Source organism: Leptonychotes weddellii, chromosome 10 (assembly GCF_054177405.1).
Source record: "Leptonychotes weddellii isolate Sample4059 chromosome 10, ASM5417740v2, whole genome shotgun sequence".
Classification (NCBI taxonomy): Eukaryota; Metazoa; Chordata; class Mammalia; order Carnivora; family Phocidae; genus Leptonychotes; species Leptonychotes weddellii.
The window spans coordinates 23,291,323-23,304,414 of NC_138378.1; the positions used below are offsets into that span (position 1 = coordinate 23,291,323).

General features: G+C 54.2%; 1 protein-coding gene across 3 annotated transcripts; it reads left to right on the plus strand.

Annotated features, from left to right (window-relative positions):
- The first annotated feature begins 1,324 nt into the window (after positions 1 to 1,324).
- Positions 1,325 to 12,558, plus strand: FAM110A (family with sequence similarity 110 member A). Of its 3 annotated transcripts, none has more exons than XM_006727503.3 (2): positions 1,325 to 1,499; positions 11,029 to 12,558. In XM_006727503.3, the coding sequence occupies exon 2, from the start codon at positions 11,124 to 11,126 to the stop codon at positions 12,009 to 12,011; it is 888 nt and encodes a 295-aa protein (XP_006727566.1). In that variant the 5' UTR covers positions 1,325 to 1,499; positions 11,029 to 11,123; the 3' UTR covers positions 12,012 to 12,558. The 3 variants fall into 3 exon arrangements, with proteins under 3 accessions (XP_006727566.1, XP_030885673.1, XP_030885677.1); XM_031029813.1 differs by lacking the exon at positions 1,325 to 1,499 and adding an exon at positions 7,735 to 7,817; XM_031029817.2 differs by lacking the exon at positions 1,325 to 1,499 and adding an exon at positions 7,909 to 8,132.
- The last annotated feature ends 534 nt before the right edge of the window (positions 12,559 to 13,092 follow it).

Genomic DNA, 13,092 nt, shown 5'->3' on the forward strand with positions numbered 1-13,092 from the left:
TTGAGCAGTCCGGTCTAGCAGAGGGCAGGGTTAGCGCCACATCTGATATTTAGCTGGTCTTCATGGACATAGTCAGACTCCCTGTTTATGACGGTATCTACTCTGATTTGACTGGTGCCCATGCCGGAATGTGCAATCATTGTTAGCTATTGATATGTTACTAGTCCCTCTCCCGCACCGGCCCAAGGTATGTATATAGTAAGTGCTCAATCCTTGACAATCCAATCAAAGAATGAAAGTCACCATCTGGATTAGAAAACAGAGGTTGGCTCCAAATTCAACAATGCCCTAGACCCAAACAGTGACTCACAACTATGAAATTTCCTCATCTCAAAGGGTACTTAAAGTTAACTTATTCCGATCCTTTTTAAAACTGTGGTGTTTTTTTTTTCTTGACATATTTAAGTGTTGGAAATTGGAAAATCCACAAAAGCGCAGAAAAGAAATGAACTGCTATTATAAATGGTTATACACAAATACACTGATGTTACAATTATGCATTTAATACATAGTTGTGTGTACATAGTGCTTTGAAACGTACTTTTAAAAAGCTTTCTTTACATTTTCCTCATACTTTAAATATCTTTAACTACATCATTTTTAGTGACTGCATAACATTCCTCATCAGGAAGTGGGGATAATTAAAGGTACCTATCTCAAAGGGTTATGCCATGAGCACTGACAAGAGTTATGTCATGTGAAGCTACCTGGCATGTAAAAAGCTCAATAAACTTAGCTCTTCCTCAGGATGGATTTATATAACCAATCTTCTTTTGCTGAGCATTGGAGTTATTTCCATTATCTTTCTATGTTAAATAACTCTGGGCTATATTAATCTTTGTTCATATCTTTGGTCATTTCCTTAGTAAAGTTCAGGACTGCTAGGTATGCACATTTTACAACTTCCCACTGTGCAGTTAGGGGAACAGAGAGGGAAAGGGGCTAGCCCGGGCTCATACAGCGAGCTGCAAAGTCGGACCTGGAGACTAGCTGGGGACCCTAAATGGTGCGTCATCCTGTTGGGGACCAGGAGAAAGTCCTGGTCAAGGGAAAAAACTAGGCTGCTGAGCTGCGGCGGCGCGGGAAGAACAGGCCAGCGGGCCTGAGCGGGGACTGAGCTGGGCGCCGGGGCGGGGCGTTCACTCGCTGGGCAGAAGCTAAGCGGTCGCCTGGCAACCCGGGCGGCGCGGCGTTCGAACGGAAGCGAGGAACCAATCAGGATGTCCGGGGCAAACCATTCCGGCGACGGGGGGGGCGCAGAGCGACGAGCTCACTTCCCCTTCCTCTGCGCCTCTGGGACCTCCGCTCTGGTGGGGGCCTTGGGACAGTCAGGTGCCCCCGTCCATCTCGGGTGCGCACAGCAGCTCCGAAGAGGCCCCTGCGGGTCCGCAGCAGTTCCGAAACGCGTTGGGCGTGGCCATTCCCAGCCCGGGTCCGAGCTGTCAGCCTCTCCAAGGCCCGCACGGGAGGAGCCAGGACTCGCCTAGCGCGGGCTCCAGGTGAGCGGGCGGGTGGTCTGGGGCGCGAGCCCGGGTCTGGGGGGCTCCGTTCACCGAGCGCCTGCTGTAGGCGTCCTCCCCGCGTCGTACGTGCGGGGAGGCGGTGGTACCCCATTTCACTGAGGAAAACGCTGAGGGGCAGAGAGGCAAGTGTCCTAGCCCAGCGAGGTCTGCCGGAGAATCCAATTCAGGTCTTTCAGCTCCACCTCGAAGTCTCCAGTCTGGGTAGATCTAGATTTGTCTTGAGAGGCCCAGACACGCAACTGGTGGTCAGCTTCTCAGCCTCTTAGCCGCAAGGCTGCTAAGCCCAGGAGCCCTGGCTGGATCATTTCCCTCCGGCCCCGCTCCCGCACCGTCCTCTGGGTGCCCCTTCTGGGCAGCTGTCTTCTCTTCTCCAGAACGCCGGAGGTTGGACTCAGGCTCATTTGGGGTCCTTCTGCCCACGGGGTCCTGACAGTAGTGCTGTCTCTCTCAGAGGGCTGTTCTGGGGGGATCTGGCAGGACGGACATTAATGGGCTAGATGCTAGGTGGGCAGCAGGTGCTCTGGCCCTGGAGCCGCTTTTAGAGTCTTGGGAATCTGCCCCAGGTTGGGGGAATGGGTAGAGGCAGCCACTCAACCTGAAGCCACTAGTCATCAGAGACTTTGGAGTTGAGGATGGGGTGCGACCCCTCCGGCTGGAGCATCTGACCTAGACCAGGCCCTGCCTCCTGGGGATGCTCTGGGAACTCAGAAAGAAAATAAGTCTTTCATTTATTCTTTCAATAAATATTTATTGACTTCATATGCCCTGCCCTCCCCCTTGTCTATTTTGTTTCTCTCGGTGGCATTTACCCATCTGATGTCCTATGTATTTCACTTATTAGGGAGTTGATTATCTTCCTCAACCGGAATGTGATAGGAGGAGGGGCTAGGGTGAGGCAAGTGAGGCCCTCGCCTCCAGGGCAAAATTGAGGGGTGCCAAAACCTCTAATCAAGATAACTAAAGCTCACAGTTATTATTTTTTAAAAAGATTTATTTTAGAGAGAGAGAGAGAAACAGAGACAGAGTGTGCGAAAGGGAGGAGGGGCACAGGGAGAGGGGAGCCCAACCCTGGGGAAGGGGGCGCGATCCCAGGACCCTGAGATCATGACCTGAGCAGAAACCAAGACTTGGTCGCTCAACCAACTGGGCCACCCAGGTGATTGACAGTTCTTCACTATTTGCTGTGTGTTCTGCTGGTGGAGATCAACTCACATAGCCTCTGTGGAACACAGTACAGCGTCTCTGTCACGATCACAAGCACGTCCCCAGCCCAGCTGTCCCACTTGTCGGCAACACGATGTAGGTGCAGAGACGTCACAGGGTGGTTTGTAATAGGGCAGGTCTGGACGTACACTAAGTGGTCATCAGCAGGGGCTGGCGGCTCTTTATGTACTGATGTGCCTCCATGTGTATTATTGAACAACCTATATTAATAAGTATATTAATAACATATTAGAATTAATAATATATTAACATTATTAAAACAACATGTATTACTGGGTAAAAAGAGCAAGGTGAAAACAGTACACACAGCGTGTTGCCATACCTGTAAAAAAATAGAATATATGCCCATTATTGCTTGTATCTGCCTAAAATCTCCCTAGAAGGACACACAATTGTCTGGGTATGGTGGCGCCTGCAGGGAGGGGAACTGGGTGGCTGGGGACAGGAGTGGGAAGGAGTTTATTTTTACTTCCTTCTCTTTATAGTTTTTGAATTTTGAGTCACAGGCATATAGCACCTGGTTGAAAAAATTAGATATATATAAATCATTACAGATTATATATTTAGTCATAAGATCACTGCCTTGTCTGTGATCTGTCCTTGACTTGCCGTGTGACTTTGGGCAAGTTTCTTCACATCTCCGGGCCAAGATAAGATGGTGAGCTCAGGCCTGGGAAGGAGGCAGTCCGGGACAGGAAGTGGACTTGCCCGTGAGTCTGCCCCAACCTCCACCTTCCCCATCCTTGTGAGCCGGGCCCTTCCCTGAGGCGATGCATGTGGTCTCTCTGTGTCTCCATTGCAAGTCCCTTTGTCCTCATTTTGCAACTTCAGGTACAAACCGAGGCACAGAAAATTGGGTTGGCGGAGTCGGGCTGTCCATTGGCCGATAGGACATCAGTGCTTTAGGTGCCTGTGCCCACAGCCCTCCTTCAGCCCACTGAGATGTGTGCAAGGGTGCCCTGGGCAAGGCTGACTGCCGGCAGGCCAGGGCATGAGTGTCTGAGGAGACTCCAGAAATAGCATGGGGCCTCGCGTGGCCCTGGAGGATGCCCAGCTGGGTGTCTCTGACCCGGACAGCTGGGCTGAAATCGAGCTGGGCTGCCCTATTGGCCGGCCCCCTCCCTGCTGCCTGGAGCCTTCCTGATCCTCCTCTGGGGCAGGTGAGGGCCTCCCTGTCTCCCCCCAAGTCAGGGCCTGGCTTCTACTGAAGAGAAAGAGAGAAGCAGGTGGAAGGAAGGGGTGGGGTAGGGGTGCAGAATGTCATGAAAATTCTAAACATGGAAACCACACCTCTTGCCCCCTCAGCGAAGAATAAACAATCACTAACACCTCCTGAGCACTTACTATGTGCCATGTACTTTATAAGCATGCACTCATTTAATTCCCTCAATTCTATGTCAGGTAGTTACTGCTGCTATTTTTTCCACCTTACAAAGGGAAACTGAATGCAAGAGAGGTTTAGTAACTTGGACCAGGTCATCCAGAGCAGGAATGTGAATCTGGGGGTTCTGACTCCAGACCATGGGCTCTCTTTTTCTTTTTTTGGAAAAAAATATATAACGTAAAATTGAGTATTTTATCCATTTGTAAGGTACAGTTCAGTGGCATGAAGTATATTTACACTGTGCACAAACCTCACCACCATCCACCTCCAGAATTTCTTCATCTTCCTAAATGGGAACTCCATACCCATTAAACACCAGCTCCCCATTTTCTCCTCCCCCCAGTCCCTGGAAAGCACCTTTCTACTTTCTGTCTCTGTGGATTTGACTGCTCTGGGTACCTCATGTAAATGAAATCATATAATATTTGCCCTTTTTTTCTCAATATTTGTCCTTCTGCATCTGACTTATTTCATTTAGTGTAATGTCTTCGAGGTTCACCCATGTTGTAGCAGGTGTCAGAACCTCCTTGCTTATAAAGGCTAAATAATATTCCATCCTATGTTCATCTGTCCATCTGTCTATGGACACTTGGTTGCTTCCACCTTTGGGCTACTGTGAATAGTACTATTATGAACATTGGGGTACAATATCTGTTCAAGTCCTTGGTTTCAGTTCTTTTGTGTATATACCCAGGAGTAGGATTGCTGGGTCCTATGGTAATGCCTTTTAAATTTTTCCTAAGTGCTATACTGTTTCCACCGTGGCCGCGCCATCTTATATTCCCACCCACAGGGCACAAGGATTCCAGTTTCTTCATATCCTCACCAAAACTTGATATTTTTTTGTGGTTTTTGGGTTTTTTTTCCCTTGCTTGCTTGTTGTGATATTGGTTATCTTGATGGATGTGACATGTTATCTCACCGTGGTTTGGCTTTACGTGTCCCTAATGATGCATGATGCTGAGCATCTTTCCGTGTGCCTATTGGCCCTTTGTACACTTTCTTTGAGGAAATGTCTGTTGAAGTGGCCCTGCGTGCTTAGATTTGTAAACTCTGAGAGAAGTGGGTCAACATTCTGGGTGGTGAAGTCCTCACCCAGGAGCTGGGCACCGCAGAGTCACATTCTGGTGGCATTTGTCATGCACAGGCTGGGAGAGAGGCACTGTTACAAGTCCTGTTTTACAGTTGGGGAAACCGAGGCCTGGGAAAGTTGACTATCTTACCCAAGGTCTCATAGCTAATCATGGGCGGAGCTGGATTTGAACCCCAGTAGGCTGGTCCCAGAGTCCATGCTTCAGAGGTGGCCGTGGGGCTGGAGTGGGGAAGGGCACTGTAGGAGCAGACCCCTCATGTGCAAAGGTTTGGACGTGATGTCTCCGGAGAAAAAATGGCTCATCTAGAAGTGGCCAGGGTCCAGCTTGAATGGGGGTGACTTGAGGTTGGAGGGGAGTGGGGAGAGAGGAGGGAGAACCCCTGCGGTGGGACTGGGGGTTGGGAGGAGGCTTGGTGCTGAAGGGCCTTAGTCTTTGAGGTGGCCTGGGTTCCAGTCCTGCCACTTAGTCAATGGTGTGCCCTGCACACACCTGTGTGCTTGCTCCCTGGAGGATGAAAATACAGAAATAGGAAATGAGGGATTGATAAGTGAATATCTAAAATGACAGCGTGGGATGAATGTGTGGAAGGGAACAACCAGGTGAGAGAGTTGGCGGGAGCCTCAGGGTAGTCAGGGAGGCCTCTCTGAGGAGGTGAGACCTGAAGGAGGTGAGCTAAGAGGTTCTAAGCAGAGAACAGATGGTACAAAGGCCCTGAGGCAGGAAAGACCTTGGTGTGTTTGCGAACAGCAGGGAGGGCTTTGTGGCTGGAGCAGAAAAGCCTGGAGTTCAGTGGGAGTGGAGGGCAGGGACTGGATCCTGGAAGGCCTGAGGACCAAGTGGAGAGTTTGGGATTTATTCTAAGGTGATCTGGAGCCATAGGAGATCTAATTTCTGTTGGGAAAATATTGCCATCTTGCTCCCATTTTACAGCTGAGGAATCTGAGACCCCGGCCCACAGCCGGGAATGCTTCCTAAGGTGGCTTCTCCCTCTGGGGCCCAGAGAAGGAGGCTATAGAGTCTTTTGGTGAGTGGTTCCTGGGTGCAAATCCTGGCTCTGCCATTTACCAGCTACGTGACCTCTGGCAAGTGGCCCCACCTCTCTGTGCCTCAGTTTTCTCAACTGTAAAATGAGTGTAATAGGAGTACCTCAGGGTGAGTGTGAGGATTCAATGAGTCAACATATATAAAGAGCTTCGAACAGTGCCAGGTACAGAGAAAGCACTTAGAAAATTTCTTCCCTGTTATATTATGAAATGTTATTGTTTCCTGCTTTTACTACTATTATTGCCTAACTGAGCCCTCCCTCCCATCTTACGCCCTCCCCCCATTGTTGCCTCAGTAGAGGGCCAGGCAGAGGGACCCAGCAGGAACATTGTGGGAATGGTGGTCTTTAGGCTGGCCTCCCTCATTCCCCTAAAATCAGGCTCCAGGGCCTGGAGGAGGCCTCAGAGCTGACTCACTCTCAGGGGCAGGAGAGTTGTTCTCTGAGTCACTTCCTGTCCCCTCATAGCCCTCCATCCCAATCTGGGTGCAGCCCCCACTGGGCACAGACATGGAACTGGGACCTCTTTGCCTTCCCAGAGCTTAGGCCTGACGCTAGTGGGCACTTCATTCTCTGGGCCTCAGGATCCCAATGGAAACGCCCAATCAAGTGTGCCACCTGAAGTGACATGATAGGGCTTGGGTTGGCAGAGGAGACAATCATGTCCCTCCCAAGGATTCCTTCCTGCAGTGTTGCAGTCTTCTCATCTGTAAAATGGGGATTAAATAGTTCCTCCCCTATGGGAGGCGGGGATGTCCAGACACTTACATAAGTACAGTGCCCGGAACTCAAAAATTCTAGTTATTCTTATTACTATTGTTGCCGTTGTTACTAAATGTTCACAGCCTGCACAGGCTTTCTATAGGCACTCTCAGACGGTAAGAACTCACATTGACCTGGCCTGGAAGGTGAGACTCTCCTCAGTGGCAGAAGGGAGGGCCAGAGGGGTCCAGCAACGTGCTCAGGGACACACAGGTAGAAAGGTTGGCACTAACGCTTGGTCTAGAGGGAAAGTGCCCAGGTCGGACTCCTCAGGGTGACTTTGGGCAACTGGTTCAGCCTGTCTCAGCCTCAGGATTTCATTAGTCAAATGCGGATAATAATAGAGTTCACCTCATAGGGGGTGTTGGGAAGATTAAAATGGGTTAATTAAAACCAGGAACAGCACTTTCTCGTGCCCGGCACAGTAGACATTAACGCGGGCACTGTGGCTGTGGGGGAGGGGGCCTCAGTTTTGCCATCTCCAAGATGGGTGCCCTTGCAGGCCGCCGGAACTGCGGGTGTGGACGGCCCCGGCTCGCGGGACAGCTTCCTGGGGTAGGTCGGGGCGGCTGGGACCGGGTCCCCGCGCCGAGGGGAGCCCACTGCCGGCGCGCCAAGGCTCAGGCTCCCGCCCCCGCCCGGCTTTCGTTCTTCCCTTTCGCTTAATACCTGGGCCGGCGGGTTCACCTGCCGGGGGCCGGCCGCCGGAAGTTGCGCAAACGCGTGTTACCTGAGCTCCCCGTGGGCCGGGCCGGAGGAGCGCTCTGTCGCGGCGAGCGCGCAGCCAGGTATGTGCGGGCGGGTGGCGCCGGGCCGGGGTAGGGGGCTGCCGGGCCAGCCCTCCCTTCTCGGGAAGGCGGGGACAGGGCAGGGGCCCGCCTTCCCGCCGGGAAGAATCCTGCCGTCAGCCCCCTAGTTTAAGAGCCAGGTCGACCCCGGCTCAGAGAGGGGCGGCGAGCGGCCAGAGTCACACAGCGCGCCGGCGGGCTCGCGGCCTCCTCCGCCGCTGGGAGTCTTCAAGATCGCCCCGAAGGGGGTTAGGGCAGAAGCCAGAGCGAGCATCTGAGCTCCCCCAACCCCTAAGGCTGTCTCCAGGGAAGCAGGTGGGAAGGGGGTATGGTGACAAGGAGAAAGGCTCACGGTTGCCGCTCTGGGGGCCATTTGTGGGTAGCATTTGAAATACGTGGGTGGGGCGTTGGCGATGAGAGGACGGGTCCCACCCGGGGACTGGGACCCCGGCTTTAACTCGCAGGAGCCTCCACACCTCCGTTTGCCCACCTGTGAAATGGGGCTTATCAGATCAGTTTAGGATTAGCCTCTATCACGTGCCTCCTTTGTCTGCGGCTCCGACTCCGACCCGCGGTCCTGAGCGTGCTTAGAGACCCCGCCGGGGTGGGGGTGGGCGCGATCTGGGAGTTGGGTCGTCAGAGTCATGATAAAAACCAAGAGCCCAGTTCTTGGAGCGCAGCCTTTTGGTCAGGTGCTGCGAAAGTCCTCGACCTGTTTTATCTCTCCATCCTCCAGGAGACCTGGAGGCTCAGGTCTATTTTTAACCGCATTTCAGATAAGGAACCCGAGTGTGTAAGAGGCGCAGCTGCTGGAGCGGGGCGCACAGCGGGCAGGTGGGCGAGGGGGGCAGCGGCTCCCAACCCGGGTTTGGCTCCTTGCGTGTGTCCGGGCCGCGGGGGGAGCCCCTGCGGCCAGCAGGTCGGTGCGAGGGCGCGGGGTTTCTGCCCTGGCCCTGCCCATCTGACCTCCTTCTTCCCTCTGTTTCCCCGGATGGTGCCCGGGAGGGAATCGCCGCCGCCAACGGGTTGGACTGGTTTGGTAGGCAGAGGCCCCGGGGGTGCGGCAGAGTCGAGTTAGCTCGACAGGGCTCAGCAGGGCTGCCTTTCCAATCAGACCCTTCTTGCCTGAGGTCTCCTGGGGGTCGTCCGAGTGGGGCAGCCTTACTTTCCCATCTACTCCATCTCTTCTACCTTGGGAGCAGCTCTGGCTCTGGGCCGGCAGCGCCCAAGGTTCTCTTAACTTGCCATTGCTGCCCCTGCAGAGGTCTCAAACTGGGGGCTAGATTGAGGTGGGGAGAGCAGATCTGTTTGCAGACATGTTTGTTTGCTCCATCCATGCATGTTTTAAAAATTATTATTGGCGGATATGCTGAGATTTAAGACTCTAGAGTGTTCATGCCCATCTGGATTTCCAGCTTCCTAGCACATTCCATACCTACCACCTTGGACCCATATGCCTGCAGTGGGTTGGATGTGTCCCTCTCTGGTTTATCCAAGTTCTGCCCGTTCACATTTCGTCCCCATGGACACTCTAATTCAATAACAATTTATTGAATACCTATTATGTGTCGAAAGCAATGTCCCAAAACAGATTCAGTGAGCAAAACCGACAAACCCCCTGCCTTCATGGAGCCGATATTTTAGGGGAATGAGAAGAACAGAGTGTAAAATGACATAAACGTAATAGATGAGTGAATTAGGCCTCATAGGAATTTGTGTCTTATTTATCGGCTCTGGGACCTAGGATGGTCACTTCTCTAGTTCCAGTTTCTCCAACTATAAAATGAGATGACAGTGACCCTTCTCACAGGCTTGTTGGAGGATTCCAGAAGAGGATGGTGTCAAATGTCTAGCACACAGTAGGGATCCCTGCCTTCCCACCCCGATGCAGACTCTCCTCCTGTCATTCTGGGTGACCACGTGGGGCTGTCCAGTATAGCTTTCGGCTATGGATGGACATCTCCGATCTGCACTGTCTGCCCTAGTGACCAGTATAGTGGCCGTCGAGCACTTGAAATGTGGCTAGTGTGACTGAGTGTAAGTTTTCATTTAATTTAAAGCTAAGTTGAGTAGCCATATGTGGCTAGTGGCCATTAAATTAGACAACACAGGTGTAGATGACAAGTCCTTTTGGGGATTACCTAGATAAAGTCCTCCTCTCATTTTACAGAAGAGAAGTTTCAGGACTTGGTCTGTAGGTTTTCTTCTAGCCCATCTCTGGGAGAGTTGGCTGGGGACACTTTGTGGCTCTAGCCCTTTCTTGGAAAAAGGATCAGGGCTGGCCTGATGCCTGGGGCACCAGGCCCTGATGCTTAGGTGATCCTGTTGGACACTTGTGCACCTGGGTGTGGGCCCCCTTGTCTATGGATGCCCATCCTCTGGCTGCTGGCAGATCCAGGGTCTGCTGGATGCTCTCAAGCAGGGTTGTGTGATTGTGGGCTTTTCTGGCTTCTCTTGGAACAGCATAGCTCAGGGCTGACATTTCTAGCTGACAGGCATCCTTGGATCATTGTGGGCCTGGCACTGAAGTCCCATACTGGAAGCTGATGAGTGTCTGGACTTCACTGGAGTGGGGGATGGAGATTTTCTACACTCCTCCTCCACCAGTTTTATTGCTATGCCTGGGGCCTGGCATGTCTAGACGGGTGAATAGCACGGGACAGCTTCCTGCCTGGGTGGGTAAGGGTGGGAGGTGGTACCAGGTTGTCTGGGGGCAGTCCAGGTAGCGTGTGGGGTTGGAGCCCTTTCTCTGGGTCACCAGGTGCACCAGCACCTCCCTGCTTGGAAGCAAGGGGGCAGAGCCACCAACTTGGTGGGTTAGCGTAATCGTTGAGCTCCCTATCTGCAAAATAGAGCTGTTAAGGGGACCCATTGAGGTTAAGCTGGCTGGTGCCCAGCATATGGCCTGGAGCCCACTTTGCTTCCTTTAAAGCGTGCCTTGTCCTGTCTTTTCTGCCCAGGCTGCTCACGTCTTTCTTTGGCACTTTTTTATTTTCTCTCGGCCTCAGGTGGGCCTGGTCCTCTGAGAGGGGAGGCGGGGTGTGGGTGGAGTCACAGGCCCCTCAGTGTTGGCTTTCTGTCTGCTGATTGGCTCCCTTTGAACCAGGGGCGTGGCTATTACCTTTTAATAGGAAAGGCGTCTTCAGCCCTTTTCAGTCTTGGCTGAGCCTTTGTCTGAGCGTGCTCAGCCTCTTTCTTTCCTCCCCTGTAGCCGTTGCCAGCATCCAGCTGCCAACTTTCTGCCTGGATCTGTCTCCTCATTTCTCCGGTCTCCTCAGACCGAAGCCCTTGGGGTATGTAACAGCCATGCCTGTGGACACACTGACTCCAGGAGCCCGGGACACCTCTGCCCTACCTTTCCGCCTGCGGACCAAAGTCCCCGGCTACCTGCTACGGAGGCCAGCAGATGGTGGAGCCCGGAAACCTAGTGCTGTGGAGCGCCTGGAGGCCGACAAGGCCAAGTACGTCAAGAGCCTGCATGTGGCCAACACCCGCCAGGAACCTGTGCAGCCCCTGCTGTCCAAACAGCCACTCTTCAGCCCTGGGACTCGCCGCACAGTGCTCACACCTAGCCGCCGAGTCCTGCCCGGCCCTGGCCGCCGGCCCCAGCTGGACCTGGACATCCTTAGCAGCCTCATAGACTTGTGTGATAGTCCCGCGTCCCCTGCCGAGGCCAGCCGTACCCCTGGACGGACAGAAGGAGCCCACCAGGCGCCCCCAGCCACCCCTCCACGCCCGCCACCAAGCACGGCTGCCGTCCGCCGAGTGGATGTCCGTCCCCTGCCCGCCTCACCTGCCGGGCCCTGCCCCTCGCCAGGCACTGCCACCGCCTCCGGCCCAGCCCGGCCCCCAGGTTTGCAGCGCTCCAAGTCGGATTTGAGTGAGCGCTTCTCCAGAGCAGCAGCTGACCTGGAGCGATTTTTTAACTTCTGCGGCCTGGACCCGGAGGAGGCCCGGGGGTTGGGTGTGGCCCACCTGGCGCGGGCCAGCTCAGACATCGTCTCCCTGGCCGGGCCCAGTGGCGGGCCCGGCAGCTCCGAGGGGGACGGCTCGCGCCGCAGCTCTGCCCCCGTGGAGGAGCGGGCCCGGGAGCGCGGGCCCTATGGTGTGTCCGCGGTGGAGCGCAACGCCCGCGTCATCAAGTGGCTGTATGGGTTGCGCCAGGCGCGGGATGGCCCGGCAGCCGAGGGCTAGGCCTCCACTGGGCTCGGCATTTGCCACGGGACAGATCTGAGAGAGGCAGCTGGCCCCTGACCGCTTCCGCATCCATTCCCGGGCTTGGGCAGACCGGAGGCTGCTGCCTTGTGTGAACTTGGTATGGAGGCAGAGGCTCAGAGGCTGGACCAGCAGCCGTCTGGCAAGAACTGACCCTGGAGAGAGTTGCCTTTTGACCTTGGGCCACCCACTACCCCTCACGTGTAGGGGTTTTGACATGAGTCCTGCCTGGTTCTCCTCGTGGGTTTGGATTTGGGGCACTTAGCCTTCTCCGCTGAGAGTGAGGGGCCAGAGGATCTTACTAGGCTTACCTAGTGGTTCTCTTTCCTTCTTCCTTGGCCTCTAACCTTTGCTGACTTCCTCTTCCTTTCCCAGTGGGTCCTGGTTCCCTGGGAACTTGCTCTGGGTGGAGGCAGGGCCTTGGCAGCCTGGCCTAGGTGGGTAGACTACAGGAGGGACTGGTGGGAGTCTGTACTGCTCTGACTTCCCTCCCTTTGGTTAATAAACACAAATGTTTGTTTTTCAAGGGCTGGGTCATCAGACTCTTCTGTGTTCACAAGGGGAAGGGGAGGGAGACGTCTTGGGGTGGGGCCTTCAGAACTCCATAATTGTTCATCCCAGGATCTGGGAGAGGGGCATGAGGTCAGTGTTTGGCCCGGCCTGAGACTTGAGACCTGAGAGGGGATTCTCATCACCACCCCCGCCCCCCCCCCCCCCCCGGCTGGCCTACAGGCCTCCTTCATAAAGGAGGAAACTGGGTCTGGCCACAGAGTGAATCTGGATAGAGGCGGTACTGAGGTCTTTCCCCTGCATCAGGAAGGGACCTGCAGGGGAAAAGCTGATGGCTGCATGGATCCTTCCCATCGCTGCCCAGTTCCCAAGGGGGCAGGAAGCTCAAAGAGCACAGACCCTGAACTGGAGGTGACAGAGGCTGTAGACTGGGGGTTGGAAGCAGGAGATCTTAGAGGAAGAGGGATTTGGGGTGGTCAGCACAAAACAGGCAGCCTTGCCTCCAACTCTGGGTGACCCGGGATAAGCCAGTCTCCATCTCTGGGCCTCA